This window comes from Carlito syrichta, unplaced genomic scaffold (genome assembly GCF_000164805.1).
Source record: "Carlito syrichta isolate Samal-C Ts95f unplaced genomic scaffold, Tarsius_syrichta-2.0.1 Scaffold302340, whole genome shotgun sequence".
Taxonomy (NCBI): domain Eukaryota; kingdom Metazoa; phylum Chordata; class Mammalia; order Primates; family Tarsiidae; genus Carlito; species Carlito syrichta.
In genome coordinates, this window is record NW_007246436.1 from 179,201 (window position 1) to 196,319 (window position 17,119).

General features: G+C 43.9%; 1 protein-coding gene across 2 annotated transcripts in view; it reads right to left on the reverse strand.

Moving 5' to 3' along the window:
• The window catches only part of KDM2A (lysine demethylase 2A), a 136,630-nt gene extending 119,511 nt beyond the window's left edge, over positions 1-17,119 (reverse strand). Inside the window, exons 1-3 of one of the 2 annotated variants that reach the window (XM_008056398.1) lie at positions 16,859-16,984; positions 15,532-15,657; positions 5,604-5,724 (exon numbers count right to left, since the gene is read on the reverse strand). Coding sequence is in view for 1 of the 2 variants with exons in the window: in XM_008056397.1 (XP_008054588.1) it covers positions 15,532-15,573 (42 nt within the window). In the remaining variant the exon portion in view is untranslated. Of the gene's footprint in view, positions 1-5,603; positions 5,725-15,531; positions 15,658-16,858 lie in introns of both variants that reach the window. The other variant, XM_008056397.1, reaches the window with a different exon arrangement.

Consider the following 17,119-nt stretch of genomic DNA (forward strand, 5'->3'; position numbering starts at 1 on the left):
CGGCTGAGCCACCGAGCCCGGCCGGCTTTTTTTTTTTTTTAAATTGTAGAGACGAGGTCTCACCAACTTGCCCGGGCTAATCTCAAACCCGCGGGCTCAGGCAATCCATTCGCCTCCACCTCCCAAAGTGCTGGGATTACAGGCTGAGCCACCAAGCCTGGCCTGATTTTTTTTGTAGCAGTGAAATCTTGCAATGTTGCCCAGGTTGTTCTTGAACTCCTGGGCTCAAGTGATCCTCCTGCCTCACCTCCCAAAGTGCTGGGATTACAGGTGCGACCCACCATGCCTAGTGTTTTCCATTATTTTTTATGTTGTACTTTCAAGGTTCTGATCATGTTATACCCATCTTCAATGACTTTTCAACTCTGTAAGTCACTGGAGTTGGGCATGGTGGCTCATGACTATAATCCCAGCTACCTGGCAGGCTGAAACAGAAGGATCGCCTGATCCCAGGAGGTCGAGGCGGCACTGAGCTGTGATCATACCACTGAACTCCAACCTGAATAACAAACTGGAAACAGAGAGCCTAGGTTCAAAACCCAACTTTTCCAGTTACAACCTGGTGATCTTGGACAAGTTACAGTGTCTTCTTGTGAAATTTTCCTCGTCTACAAAATAGAGGTAATAATAGCATCTACTGGCCTGGCACAGTGGCTCACGTCTATAATCCTGCACTTTGGAAGGGCGAGGTGAGAGGACTGCCTGAGTCTACGGGTTCAAGAACAGCCTGGGTAACTTGGCGAGACCTCATCTCTACAACAATTAAAAAATTAGCCAGGCATGGTGGTGCATGCCTGTAGTTCCAGCTACTTGGAAGGCTGAGGCAGAAGGATCGCCAGAGCCCAGCAGGTTGAGGCTGCAGCGGTCGGGAGCATGCCACTGCACTCCAGTCTGGGTGACAGAGTGAGGCTCCAACTCAAAAAAAAAAAAATTATAGCATCTACTTTTGTGCGTCAAATGAGTACAAATGTACAAACGCTTAGAACAATGCCCGATACACACTAAGTGCCACACAGTCCTTTGGCCTCCATGATACCTCTTCTGGATTTTCCTCCTACCTTTCTGACCCCTCTTTCTCACTCCCTTTGCAGTTCACTCCATGTCTACCCAACTTCAATGACCATACACATGATGAAATCCAGCCATATGCCAATATGCGGCCCAGAATCATATCTAATCACCTGCTCAACAGTTCTCCTGTGATGTTTCAGACACTTCACATTCAACCTTTTCTGACTTACTCAAAACTGAACTTACAATCTTCCATTCAATCCCCAAAGCTACTCTTCCTTCAGTGCATCCTAGCTCAATAAAAGGACCGCATTATAAGCCACCACTAAGAAATCGTGAGAGCCGGGCTCAGCCTATAATCCTGCGCCTTTGGGAGGCTGAGGTGAGTGGATTGCCTGAGCCCGCCTGGGCAACTTGGCGAGACCTCATCTCTACAATAAATCAGAAAATGAGCCGGGTGTGGTATAGCGCACACCTGTAGTTCCAGCTACTTGGAAGGCTGAGGCGAAAGGATCGCCGGAGCCCAGCAGGCGAGGCTGCGGTGGCCGGGAGCGGCCACTGCACTCCAGTCTGGGCGACAGAGTGAGACTCCAACTCAAAAAAAAAAAAAAAAAAAAAGGAGTCGTGCTTATATGTATCTCCTTTACACTCACCTTCAACACACTCAATTAACCAAAATTCTATGATTCTATTTCATAAATATTTCTCAAATTATCTCCTCTCATTCTCCCATCAGCACTCTCAAACACACATCATATCTTACCTGAACCAATGCCACCTTCTAACTGATCCACTAAATTCATTCTTGCTCTCTCCCTGACCCTTTCTCTATACTATAGCCATTGATATTAGTCCAAACACATTATTCCTCTGCTGAAGCTGGCCTTCCCAATGCATTCAGGATAACATCCAATCTGACCTGACCCCTGACTACCTCGTCAAGATTTTAACCCTCTCCTCCACTCATGGCTGTTCAGTTACAATAGCCTTTTCAGCGTTTTGTTTGGTTGGCTGGCAGATTTCTCAAACATGTCAAATTCTTTCCAACCTTGGGTTTTCTGCATATGCTAATCACTTCTCCTCTTTGCCTGGTTACCTCCTACTCACCCTTCAGGTCTCAGCGTTAAAGGTTTTCTCAGGAAAAGTGTTCTCTGATGTCTCTACCCAATACTGAAGTCTAGATTAGGTCACCCCATTACACACTCATTGCATCCTGTATTTACCTTTGTAGCCCTTTGCGTAACTATAATTAATTTTACTAGTAGGATTTGTTTAATGTCTGACTTTCTCACTGGGCCAGAGCTCCATTACAGAGAGACCATGCTTGTCTTATTCATTACTGTATCCCAAGAGCCTTGCATGGTATCTGACATATTGTTAAATGTTTAGTAATATTTTTTTCATGTCTGCTTTTTAGGGTTTTGCATTAGCTGACCCCTCTACCTAGAGCTCTCTCAACCTTAACCCAGATCTGGTCCCCTGAGTCCTTGAATGTAACAAGATTGACTGTTCGTCCCTCAGGTCTCAATATGAACAGTCATCTTCTCAAGAAGCCTTTAACTGATCACCTATCTCAAGAAGTGATCCTCACCCTACAAACTATCTTATTATCCTCATAATTTCTTCCAGGCACTCAGCGTGATCTGAAATCATAGTATTTGGAAGTTTTAAAAAAGTAAGACCCGCCAGGCTCGGTGGCTCAGCGCCTTTGGGAGGCTAAGGTGAGTGGATTGCCTGAGCCTGCGTTCGAGACCCGCCTTGGCAACTTGGCGAGACCTCATCTCTACAATAACAATCAAAAATTAGGATCACAGAGCCTATCTCAAAGAGTTGTTGAGAATTAGTAAATATATGGAAAGTGCCAGTACCAAGCATATAGTATACATTCAATTAATGTGTAATATTATCCATCATATTGGGCGCTCCCTTCTCCTGCACTTTCCAACATACAGGGTGACCTCTCCTTTACCTTATTCCCTTTAAAAAGGTCCACCACGCACAACCACACTGGCTATGCACTGTAGAATTCCAAGGGTATCTTTCACATAAATTAAGATATGTGAATGGCACCTCTCGGGATTGTGCAACATGGTAGCACTATCCACAAGTTCTGGCAGTGCCAAAAATTGTGATAATCAAAAGACTAAGATAAGAAAAAGACAAGAGACAGAGAAGAACTTTGGAAACTATTAAAGTACTATAAAATGGTTGTTACATTTATAAATATACATTATCAGCCGGGCTCGGTGGCTCAGCCTGTAATCCTGCGCCTTTGGGAGGCTGAGGTGAGTGGATTGCTTGAGCCCGTGGGCTCGAGACCCACCTGGGCAGCGAGACCTCATCTCTACAATAAATAAAAAAAAATCAGCCGGGCGTGGTAGTGCATGCCTGTAACTCCAGCTACTTGGAAGGCTGAGGCGGAAGGATCGCCGGAGTCCAGCAGGTCGAGGCTGCGGTGACCGGGAGTGGCCACTGCACTCCAGTCTGGGTGACAGAGTGAGACTCCAACTCAAATAAATAAATATACATTATCTTGAGGTCACTGTCAGAAACAAAAGTCAGTTAGCCAGATAACTGCTGTGACACACAAAAAAGTTTCTGACCCCTGAATCCAGGATATAAAGAGACAGATTAAGGCTAAGGGCCATGATCAGGCTCATGAAGTAGCTTTTCAAGAGTGATCACAGGGTATTCAGCTACAGGGCAATCCACAATATTTCAATATTTGCTCACTTCAACATCTCAGCTTTTATATCCTCATTTCCCTATCTTTCAAGGAGAATATTAAGAGGAAATATTTTACTATTAACTTAATTATTGTTCAAGACAGTACCTGCTTACTTAGGCCACAAAAATAAGTTGATCTTAAGATATGTTACGAGGAGTAATGGGAAAATCTGCAACTGGCTTGAAGATTGCCATGACCATGAAATTAGTTTTGTGAAAATTCAACAAAAAATGATTCAGCTTACATGTGGGCAAAGCTCTAAGAAACACAATCTGAGACTGCTTTTGAGATGTTTTACTTTAGACTTAAAACTCTAAGATGAACAGTAGATAATAAGATGGAAATATAGAACCTACCTACTGGATATTTCCCTTTATAACAGAGTCTGCCAAACTTGAACAGCTAATTATTTGCTGTGGGAGGCTACCTTGAGTATTATAGAATGTTTAAGCAGCATCTCTAGTCTCTAATCACTAAATACCAGTAACACGATCCCAGTGTGACCATCAGAAATGTCTCCAGACTGGCTACCATGTTTTCTTAGTTTTGGCCCTCTCCCGTACCTTAGGGAGGTGAATCGCCTCTCTCTCTCTAATTTACTTTCTAAATAAACTATATTTCTAAATACTTAAAAAAAATACTTAGCCGGGCTTAGATCACACCTGTAATCCCAAAACTTTGGGAGGCGGAGGCAAGGGGAATGTCTGAGCCCAGGAGTTCGACATCAACCTGGGCAACTTGGCAAGACCTCGTCTCTACAATTTAAAAAAAAATAGTCAAGGCCTACTGGGCTCCGGCGATCCTTCCGCCTCAGCATTCCAAGTAGCTGGAACTACAGGCGCGCACTACCACAACCAGCTAATTTTTGATTTGTTGTAGAGATGAGGTCTCGTCAAGTTGCCCAGGCAGGTCACAAACCCGCAGGCTCAGGCAATCCACTCACCTCAGCCTCCCAAAGGCGCGGAATTGCAGGCTGAGCCACCGAGCCCAGCTGTTTTTTTCTTTTATTATTATTATTATAGAGATGAGGGCTTGCCAAGTTGCCCAGTCTGGCCTCAAACCTGCAGTCTCAGGCAATCCTCTCACCTCAGCCTCCCAGAGTGCTGGGATGATAGGCATGAGCCACTGTGCCTGGCTTTAAAAAAAAAAAAAAAAATTTAAGTGAATGAATCTCTTGAATGAGAAACACTCTAAATTCATCAGCAAAACATTTACAACCTGTGCCCCAACAAAGTTATAGAAGAGTCAATACAGTTTTGTACACTCTGGAACCTGACTGTCTACTTTTAATCCAGGCACTATTTCTTAGCTGAATAACCTGAAACAAGTACTTAACTGCATTATGCATCTGTTTCTAAACTTGTAAAATAGCCAAGTGTGGTGGTGCATGCCTACAGTTCCAGTTACTTGGAAGGCTGAGGCAGAAGTATTGCTGAGCCCAACAGATTAATGCTGCAGTTACTGGAGTGTGCCACTGCACTCCAGCCTGGGCAAGAGTGAGACTCCTATTCAAAAAAAGAGTTCACCTATCACCTCAAAAGGTAATTTATTTTAATATTCTTCTAGACATCACCCTGACCTGAAACTGCAGATATATTACTCCTAAAACACCACTTTGACCCAATCATTGCTTTATAAAAGCAAACCACAACCTCTAATGGTTCTCTGTTGTCCATATGTGGCTTTCAAAGTTGCTTAAAATTTTTTCCCAACATTATCAACAGTGCCTTCCAAAGCAAACCCACTACATTAGTCCTACTAATTTATCAGATATCCGCAGAATTGGCCTTAGAGGAGTAGTATGAAGCTTATGCTATCTTTACCACCTAAGAGGCCACCCTCTTCCCTCCTCCTCTCTACCTACCTGAAGGAGGGCTTCACCACTGTATTTGCCAAAACCATTCGTTTGGTCACTATTTGCTGCCTTTTATCTTTAGGGTTTAAGTTTTTACAAGTACTCACAGACAGAGAAAACCCCCAAGAACCTAAAATTTAAAACAGAAAACAAGGATATGAGTAACACGCATAAATAAAAGGCTTGACATACACAGAAACTGCATAATACTTCTATTTTAATATATTAATAAGTTCAACGTTTACCAAAAAAAGTGCCTTTTTTTAAAAACATGATCAAACACTGGCTATAAAATACCTGTAGCTATCTCATTTAGGATGTTAAGCAGATAGCGGTTGGAAGAAAATGTTAAGTAGCCTTAAAAAAGGAGAACGTACTCAGTCTACAACTTACCGCATTATGAGTGGGTATTATTTGTTTTCTGTATGAAAACAAGAGAGAGAAGATGGTATGAGAGGCCGGGCTCGGTGGCTCAGCCTGTAATCCCAGCACTTTGGGAGGTCGAGGCAAGTGGATTGCCTGAGCTTGCGGGTTCGAGACCCACCCGGCCAACTCGGTAAGACCTCGTCTCTATAATAAACCAAAAATTAGCCGGGCGTGGCAGCACACGCCTGTAGTTCCAGCTACTTGGAAGGCTGCGGTGGAAGGATCGCTGGAGCCCAGCAGGTCGAGGCTGCAGTGGCCGGGAGCAGCCACTGCACTCCAGTCTGGGCGACAGAGTAAGACTCCAACTCAAAAAAAAAAAAAAAGACAGTATGAGAGAAGAAACATGGGGCTTGGAATCAGAGCACTTGACTTCAAGGTCTGGTTCCAACCCTTACAAACTAGGATCTCGAGCAAGTCATGGTCCCACACCAAGCCTCTATTTCTATAATTCAGAAAACTTAAGATTTAAAACTACACTACCTACCTTACAAGGTTGTTCTGAGGATTAAATAAGGTAATATGTATGAAAAAACCTAGCATACTATCTGGCACGTAATAAATGTTTATTCAATTTTAATCCTTGTTAATGTGAAAGTACAGAACAAAAATAAAGTATTATTCAAATGTAAGATAAACAGAAAAAGTTAATGAAACCTGATTATGGATGTCTATGTCCCAAGAAGAAAAATATAAAAGGATATAAAGGATGTATGTTCCGGCAGGGCTCAGTGGCTTGGCCTGTAATTCCAGCACCTTGGGAGGCCAAGGCTAGTGGATTGCCTGAGCCCGTGGGTTCGAGACCAGACTGGGCAACTTGGCAAGACCTCGTCTCTACAATATAATAAAAAATTAACTAGGCATGGTAGCGCACACCTTTAATTCTAGCTACTTGGAAGCCTGAGGCGGAAGGATCACCAGAACCCAGCAAGTCAACACTGGGGTGGCCGTTAGCGTGCCACAGCACTCCAGCCTGGGTGACGGAGCGAGACTCAGACTCAGAAAAAAAAGAATGTATGTCCCTCTGCAAGATATATGGTAAATGTATCAATTCCTTGACTTACTGGCTGGCTAAAAACAAGACCTGAGAATAATATAAACATCATCACTTGCAACTTCATAATAGCTTTAAGGTTAACTAAAGGTCAGCAAAAACTTTGATGTAGAGAGTTAAGGACGGGATTAGAGTAGGAGAACTTAAAATTCAGAATGACCTTTTAAAGTCAATTAGACATTTTTCTTATTTGTTCTAATGGCCCAAATACTGTAAATGTGTTCATCTAACATGTGTGCTAAGCATAAGTTTTTATTTGTTATAGCGTGGACTTTCTGGTTCTTATCTACACTGCAAAACCCAATATCCAGATATCTCAATCATACCTGTATACCAAACTCTCTGTCATTCTAGTAGCTATTCCTAGCATTCAAGAAAATTGGCGCAAAGAAAAGTATATATCAGGGCTTTCAACAACATCAGCAAATACTTATTAAGCATTAGCTGGCCGGGCTCGGTGGCTCAGCCTGTAATCCCGTGCCTTTGGGAGGCTAAGGTGAGTGGATTGCCTGAGCCCGCGGGTTTGGGACCCACCTGGGCAACTTGGCGAGACCTCATCTCTACAATAAATCAAAAAATTAGCTGGGCATGGTAGCGCACGCCTGTCGTTCCAGTTGCTTGGAAGGCTGAGGCGGAAGGATTGCTGGAGCCCAGCAGGTCGAGGCTGCGGAGATCGGGAGCAGCCACTGCACTCCAGTCTGGGCGACAGAGGGAGACTCCAACTCAAAAAAAAAAAAAAAAAAAAGAATACAGCATAAAGAAAAACAGTGTCCCAAATCTCAAAGAGCTTACACTCTAGTGGAAAGCTATACACAAGTGTAAGTAAAGAATTAGTGTTCAGCAAAATAAAACAAGAGAAAGTGATAGGGCTTAAATAATGTCCTCATTCTACGCACCCAAAATACAGTTTACTATGGAAGACTGATGTGTGAGAATAAATAATTAGCTCTCTCATTAGTTGCATTTTGAATCACCTACATCATCAAGAAGAAGGTTGCAAAAATCAGAACACTGTACTTCTCTGCTACCAACAGACTGAAGGTTAAATCCCATGAAATCCTTATAAATAAGCAACTCAACAAGTTAGTTTAAGGCTGATATGGTGGCCTGAACCCAGGAGTTAGAGACCAGCTTGGACAAACAGTGAGACCTCATCTCTACCAAAAAATCAAAAAATTAGCCGGGCATGGTGGCACACACCTTTCGTTACAGCTACTCAAGAGGCTAAGGCAAAAGGATTGCCTGAGCCCAGGAGGTCGAGGCTGTGGTGAGCCGTGATTATGCCACTGCAGTCCAGCCTGGATTTTTGAGCCTAACTCAAAAAAAAGAAAAAGTAATTTAGACAACCTCTAATTTTTTCTAGTTACAGAAAAAATAACAACTTAAATATTCTATTTTGCTTAGTCCATTCCCACTCAGAAGAACCTGAGAGTGGAGTCATTCAAAGTGGGAATGCTTGTAAAAGGGATAATCTGGTCATTGCTGCTGAATTTGGGAAGACAATTTCAAGAGTAACCCAAGAAAGGGTGGGACTATTACTAGGGCTTCAGTGCTCCCAGTTGCTTGCAACAGATAAATGATTTAGCTATTTCAGAGAGAGTCATACGTAAGGCATGTTAACAGGATTGAACATCTGACAGAATAATATCCTTTAGACAATCTCTTAATCTCATCACTAAGATTGACAAGCAAGCTGAATTCTCAAGTAAATCAACATCTTCCCTGTCAGATAATACCACCAGGTTTAGGTGAATTCAAGGAAAAAAATATTCAAATAAATATAACGCCTTTTGGCCAGGTTCAGTGGCTCAGTCTGTAATCCCAGCACTTTGGGAGGTCAAGGTGCGTGGATTACCTGAACCAACGAATTCGAGACCAGCCCCGGCAACTTGGTGAGACCTGGTCTCTAAAACGAATCAAAAATTAACTGAGTGTGGTAGCACACGCCTGTAGTTCTGGCTACTTGGAAGGCTGAGGTTTAAGGATCGCCAGAGTCCAGCAGGTGGACGCTGGGGTAGCCGTGAGTGTGCTACTGCACTCCAGTCTGGGCAACAGAGTAAGACTCCAACTCAAAAAAATACATATATATAACTCCTTTTACTTTGAAGTATATTGTTTTCACTCCTTTTTACAGTGATTTGAGTGTTCATTTATTTCTAAAACTGCCTTTGGCAAGAGCTGGAGTATCATACTAAAAGTACTACACAGGCTGGAAGATATTATAATCCAGTATGTTGAAATATATAACAAGGGTCATCTTTTCCAATAAAAATGAGAAAAGTTCCAATTAAAACTGAAGGACCTCACAATTCGTAGTACAGAAATCTAACTCGCCGGGCTCGGTGGCTCAGCCTGTAATCCCACGCCTTTGGGAGGCTGAGGTGAGTGGATTGCCTGAGCCCGGGGTTCGAGACTGGCCTGGGCAGTGAGATCTCATCTCTACAATAAATCAAAAAATCAGCCGGGTGTGGTAGCGCATGCCTATAATTCCAGCTACTTGTAGGCTGAGGCAAAAGGATCATCGGAGCCCAGCAGGTCGAGGCTGCGGTGGCCGGGAGCGGCCACTGCACTCCAGTCTGGGCAACAGACTGAGACTCCAACTCAAAAAAAAAAAAAAAGAAATCTTAACTCACAAATTTACTTTAGATGCATGTTATTTTACCTTTGATTTTTCTAGGCATAATTAGCATCATGTAAGATTGGTGTGGTTTTGAAAACCTACAAGTTCACCAGTTATCAACTGTATAACACTTTGAATTAAGACACTGTAAAAAGCCGGGCTCGGTAGCTCAGCCTGTAATCCCGCGCCTTTGGGAGGCTGAGGTGAGTGGATTGCCTGAGCCCGCGGGTTCGAGACCCGCCTGGGCAGGTGAGACCTCATCTCTACAATAAATCAAAAAATCAGCCAGGCACGGTAGCGCATGCCGGTAATGCCGGCTACTCGGGAGGCTGAGGCGGAAGGATCGCCAGAGCCTAGCAGGTCGAGGCTGCGGTGGCTGGGAACGGCCACTGAACTCCAGTCTGGGCGACAGAGTGAGACTCCAACTCAAAAAAAAAAAATGTTTCACCCTTAGTATCTACCAGTGTTTCTCAATAAGACCTGACATCTGAGGGGCCGGGCTCGGTGGCTCAGCCTGTAATCCCAGCACTTTGGGAGGTCGAGGTGAGTGGATTGCCTGAGCCCGCGGGTTCGAGACCCACCTGGGCAACTTGGCAAGACCTCATCTCTACAATAAATCAAAAAATAATCCGGGCGTGGTAGCGCGCGCCTGTAGTTCCAGCTACTTGAAGGCTGAGGTGGAAGGATCGCTGGAGCCCAGCAGGTAGACACTGGGGTGGCCTTAAGTGTGCCACTGCCCTTCAGCCTAGGCAACAAAGTGAGACTCCAACTCAAAAATAAAATTAAATGTCGCCGGGCTCGGTGGCTCAGCCTGTAACTTTGGGAGGCTGAGGTGAGTGGATTGCCTGAACCCGCAGGTTCGAGACCCGCCTGGGCAACTTGGTGAGACCTCATCTCTACCTAAATCAAAATGAGCCGGCTGTGGTAGCGCATGCCTGTAGTTCCAGCTACTCTGAAGGTTGAGGCGGAAGGATCGCCGGAGCCCAGCAGGTCGAGGCTGCGGTGGCCGGGAGCGGCCATAGCACTCCAGTCTGGGCAACAGAGTGAGACTCCAACTCAAAAAAAAAAAGACCTGACATCTGAATTCATTAGAGGGAGTTGAGTCCAATCTCTCTCTCGCACTGCAAGACCCTGGACAGATCCCTATAACAACTGCCATGCCCCCCACTTGAGTAAAGTATGCCTTACCAACTTTTAAAAGTAAATTAAATAAATAAGTCTACCAGAAATACAGAAATAAACCATCTTTGCCTCAGAACAACCAAATACTCATCCCTTCAACAAAAGCTTCTATTCCTCCCACTGGAGTACCTCCTCTGGTATATAAACTTGCCTTGGAGATCTGACCTCACTCTAGAAATCTATACACAAGAGCACTTAATATTTTCACTTAAAAAAACAAGTCCTAGCCGGGCTTGGTGGCTCAGCCTGTAATCCCATGCCTTTGGGAGGCTGAGGTGAGTGGATTGCCTGAGCCCGCGGGTTCGAGACCCGCCTGGGTAGTGAGACCTCATCTCTACAATAAATCAAAAAATCAGCCGGGTGTGGTAGCGCATGCCTGTAATTTCGGTTACTCGGAAGGCTGAGGCGGAAGGATCGCCGGAGCCCAGCAGGTCGAGGCTGCAGTGGCCAGGAGCAGCCACCGCACTCCAGTCTGGGCGACAGAGTGAGACTCCAACTCAAAAAAAAACCAAAAAAACAAGTCTTGGTTGGGTTTGGTGACTCAGCCTGTAATCTCAGCACTTTGGGAGGCCGAGGCGAGTGGATTGCCTGAGCCCACTGGCTCGAGGCCCGCAGGTTCAAGACCCACCAGGGCAACTTGGCAAGACCTCATCTCTACAATAAATCAAAAATTAGCTGGGCGTGGTGGCGTGCACCTGTAGTTTCAGCTACTTGGAAGGCTGAGGTGGAAGGATAGCCGAAGCCCAGCAGGTAGAGGCTACGGTGGCCGGGAGCATGCCACTGCACTCCAGTCTGAGCGACAGAGTGAGACTCCAACTCAAAAAAAAATAAGAAAGTCTCACTTAAGAAAAGCCAAACATTGTTTACCCACCCTTGCCATTTCCCAGCTGTTCAACTCCAATACTGCAAAACAAATATTCTAGTTCCAGAAAGTAGAGCTTACATCCTAAATCTCCACATACATACCACCTTCATAGGTACATTTATTTTCTACATTAGGTAAATAAGTTTGGAAAAAGACAATTTTTTAAACTATTTCTTATTTTCTTTAATGACTTATCACAAAGATGATACAAACATTTAAAATTTGTTTTAGGAAATTCAGCTGTACTTTTGAAATAGCAACATTAGTAAAAGGCAGGAAGTTCTTACTAGTAACTTTAAAAAAAAAATAGGTAAAGAGTTCTAAATACAAAAAAAGTCATTCATGTCCCAAAACAAATTTAGATTCAGATTTTTAATACTGTATGTTTCCTCTCCCAACAGGCTGTTTTGAAGGTATGTAACAGAAGGATGTCCACTTAGGTTTTGTCCCCTAATATAACACGGAAGTAACAATCAATACTATGTAATATACTAACTTATTCAATTCAACTTGACAAATATATATTGCATGGACCACACAAACTTTAACCACGAAGCCAAATTAATAAGCCTATCATTTTGTCTCTTTTTCAACCTTTTATGTTTCATGCCCAATAGCTGCAAAACAAAAGTAAGTTCTTTGTGTTAAAGACAGACACAGTGTCAAAGATGTATATGTGCTAGTTAACTACTATAAAAAACAAGCGTAACTCTTTTGGTACAAGGAAAAATGGAAAAAAGTTTCTCAGCACTTTTATTTCATGGGAGTTCTTCACCCTGACTTTATGTTAGTCTTAAAACAGGATCTAATTTAATCAATGGGGATTCTGTAACGAGCATTCTCCACAAAGACAGAGACATTAAAAATTTGAGAAGTAGACTACCATTCAAATAAGCTGCCAACATGCTCGCATATCAAAAGTTATGTTATGGAAAGGACTGAGATATCATTTTGTCACTTGACATATAATTCGTCATGTATTAATAGAAAGGAAACAGACATCAGTGACCCTAAACTTCAAATTATTACTCAAAATTGTAAAAAAAGATGCCCCAAAATAAAGTCTATGCCCTCTTGCACAACACTGCTAAGATAGCACATTAACCAAAAGAAAAAAATATCCTAGATATGGAAAGGGTTAATGTGTGCAACAGGTAGCAATTAGCTTACAATTTAAAAGAAAAAGAAAAATCTTGCCAGGACAAAAGTCACAGAGTCCTTGAATCTCCTTACCACTACACCTCTTGTTAAAAAAAAAAAGTGAAAAGCTTTGCTTGCTGAAAGGCTCTTCCTTTAAAGACTGGACCGTGATGGCTCAGCCTGTAATCCCGCGCCTTTGGGAGGCTGAGATGAGTGGACTGCCTGAGCCCGTGGGTTCGAGACCCGCCTGGGCAGCGAGACCTCATCTCTACAATAAATCAAAAAAATCAACCGGGCGTGGTAGCGCATGCCTGTAATTCCGGCTACCTGGAAGGCTGAGGCGAAAGGATCACCGGAGCCCAGCAGGTCGAGGCTGCGGTGGCCGGGAGTGGCCGGGAGTGGCCAGTCTGGGTGACAGAGTGAGACTCCAATTCAAAAAAAATAAAAATAAATAAAATAAATAAAAAAAATAAAGACTGGACCGTCAGATCACTTAGATATCCACCTAATAGCTTGACAAGATAAACATAAATTCCATATAGCAATAACTACCTTGGAAAGGAGTTGGAGCATACTCTTCTCTTGTTCCCAAAGAAAAGTTTAAATCAAGAATTGTCAAAGGCCAGGCACAGTGGCTCAAGCCTGTAATTCCAGCACTTTGGGAGGCCAAGGCGAGAGGACTGTCTGAGCTCAGGGTTTGAGATTAGCCTGAGCAACTTGGTGGGACCTCGTCTCCACAGTAAATCAAAAAATAAGCCAGGCGTGGTAACGTGCATTCTAGCTCCAGTTACTTGGAAGGCTGAGGTGGAAGGATCGCCTGAGCACAGCAGGTGGAAGCTGTGGAGGCTGTGAGGGTACCACTACACTCCAGCCTGGGTGACAGAGTGAGACTCCAATTAAAAAAAAAGACTTGTCAAAACAAAAATAAGTCCCAAACACACAAAATTCCACTACAGATACACTTAACTTCTAAAAATTAAAGATAAAGAATTATAATCTCGTTGGCCAGGCTCAGTGGCTCAGCCTGTAATCTCAGCATTTTGGTAGGCCGAGGTGAGTGAATTGCCTGAGCCCGCGGGGTCGAGACCTGCCTGGGCAACTTGGCGAGACCTCATCTCTACAATAAATCAAAAATTAGCCGGGCGTGGTAGTGTGTGCCTGTAGTTCCAGCTACGTGGAAGGCTGAGGCAGAAGGATCGCTGGAGCCCAGCAGGTCCAGGCTGCGGTGGCCAGGAGCGTGCCACTGCACTCCAGTCTAGGCGATGGAGTGAAGACTCCAACTCACAAAAAAAAAAGAATTATAATCTCATCACATGATTTGGGAATGAGGCAAATCTCTGAAATCAGGCTCACCAGAATACATGCCTGCTGGTTATAACTGTCAATATATGAGAAACATTTTCAGCAGTCACATTTTTTTTTTTTGAGTCGGAATCTCACTCTGTCACCCAGGTTGGGGGGCAGTGGCACGCTCTCCACCACCACAGCCTCGACCTGCCGGGCTCAGACAATTCTTCCGCCTCTGTCTTCCAGGTAGCTGGAACTTGGTTAATTTTTATTTATTTATTGTAGAGATGAGGTCTCGCCAAGTTACCCAGGCTGGTCTCTCACCTTGGCCTCCCAAAGTGCTGGGATTATAGGCATGAGCCACCACGCCCAGCCAGCAGTCACATTTTTAAAAATAGTTTTTCTCAAAAAAAAAAAGTAGAAATTATCAGAAAAAGGATTAGAGAACCATTCTTTTTTTTTCCTCCAAACTCAGTCTAAAACACAGAGCCAAACAAAACTACCATAAATTCCTTTAGTAATCTTCTAGGCCTTTCAGTTCAGCAAATTTCACATACTACATACAATTCTGTGGCTTTCCTCATAACCCACTCCACAAACACAAATTCAGATTTTGAAATAAATATATGGTGAGTGTATTAATAAAGCTCTCTTTGACCAAGGTAAACAAAAATCAAATTCTTAAACGCCAATAGGGAAATCTTGAGAGGAAAGCAAGGCTTAAATAAGAGTAAGTATTTATATACACATCCAAGCTAATTTCCCTTCAAATCATGGCCAAAATTTATTTTTCAACAAGATCTACCTCATACATTCCTCTTTAAATACAAAATACAGAACTTTATAAGCATTCAGTATTTGTCTTCAATCAATTCCAACAACCTTCCACAACCTTCCAAAGCTACCACAGTGTTAATTTATAAAACAAAATAATCCATAGTTCTACTCCCTTGCTCAAAGTCACAAGTCCTGGCACAACATAATATTAAAATATTATACAGAGCTACCCTTCCTCAAACAGTTTTGTCCCTAAAATTTATATTCCAATCTAACATGATCAATTAGATTTATCACAATGTCAGTACAGCAAAATTAGGAATCCTTGTCACACTGTAATCCACAAACTCCTTTGATTTACAATGGGTTCTATAAAAGCTAAAGACTACATATAACTCCATATCCAAACAGGATGAGTATTAAGGCTGTAACTACTTGGCCAAAAACCAAATGAGATATTAATATACTTTCCCCCCTCCTCTTGTGCACAGAAAAGTCACCTGAAAAGTTTTGATCACAGTATGTTCACAAAGGAAAACAAAATAGTTATTCTACTTCAAAACTGTGGATAGAGAAAGAAAATACTAACCAATCTCTGGCTATAACGAATCCTTTCTTCTTCGGGTTCCATCTCTCACTCTTCTTGTGGAAATTACTGTAAAGAAGCCACTCCAGGGCTGCCTTCCTCTTCCTCCTTAGGAACCAGATTGCAACACTAAAGAATAATGATATAAGCAGAAATGAAAACGCATTCTCTAACTTATGCTTTCTGTTCACAGAAACAAGTATTTAAGATATGTGTTCATTTTAAGGCTCTGTGAAAAACCAGGTTCCTCTTCATGAGTTTGGAACCTTTCTGCTCTTGGCAAGTGGTTCCATGTCATGTTTAAAATTAATCACATTACAACTGTCCGAGGCCTAGGCAAAAAGAGATGTTGATTTCAGTTCCTTGTGGACGACGACGACGACGACGGGCCACACCACTTGTTTCTCCCCACAGGATTACAATTAGCAAGGCTCCCCTTCAAGGCAGTATGGGGGGGGAAGCCCAGGACTTTTATCTCTAGAGAGCTGACCAGGTGAGGCGACACCGAACTAATCCAAATACAAACCAAATTAGTTTCCTCTCATCGGTAATTAGAGACTAAGGTAAAGAAGGGCAGCCTGTCTATATAAAAGGAGGACAAGAAATTATAAAGAAACGATTCCAAAACAATTTCCCATACCCCTCCAGGAAGGCCCTACCCAATCGTCGCCTTCCTTTCCTAGACTCCCGGATCCTTTCGTATTCCCAAACCTCCCCTCCACCCCAACCAAGATGTGCACAACTCTGAAACAAATGTTGAGAGTTGCAATTCAGGGACAAAAATGCCACACGATCCTTGGGACGAAGTAACAAAATAGACGATTCGATCCCCACATACGAGTAACATGCATCATTTCCGAAAATTAAATAAAGACCGGTTGGCGCGACGGTCAACCCATAATACCAAGGAAGGGTTTCCTTTTTTCTATATATTCTCGGGGACTATGGCTTCCATCGGGAATGCAGATTTTTTTCCTCCCCCTGCTTGCAACTACATCATGCAGCCGCGTTAACAGCATCCTTTCGAACCTGCTAGGAGACCGGAGCACCCGATGACACAGTTTGCGAGAGCGGCTCGTGGCAGAGCCCTGCGGGAGGAAGCCCTCGCCCGAAGTCAGGAGGGAGACCGAGCTCGCATCCCCTGGGCGAGGACTGCCCGGGCTTGGAGTGGCCGGGGCCGGAGCGGAAAAACGGCCAGGATCGCCGGGCTTCCCCGGCAAAAGGCGATCCGAGGGCTCACCCGTCGGAAAAAGAAATAGAAACTTTGCATTAAGTCTCCAGATAACGCGGAGAACCAAACTTCCAAATGAGGGGGGAGGGGGAGGCTCACCGGGGATTCTGCTCTTGAGTTCTTGTCCAAGTGAGAAGTAAAAGAGCCCAAAAGCTGAGAGCAAGAATTAATCCCGAACGTCGCCTTCGGCTTCTCCGCGGGTCAGTCCGGTATCCAGAGAGGGTCGGGGCGACCCGGAAAGAGAGGAAGCAGTGGCCGAGCCGAGCCTCCTCCGCTTCTGGCTCTGGAGATCGGGACCGGAGGCGTCGGGAGCGGGGAGCGCGACCCCTCGGCGCCGAGCCCGGGGCGCCCCCGCCTCCC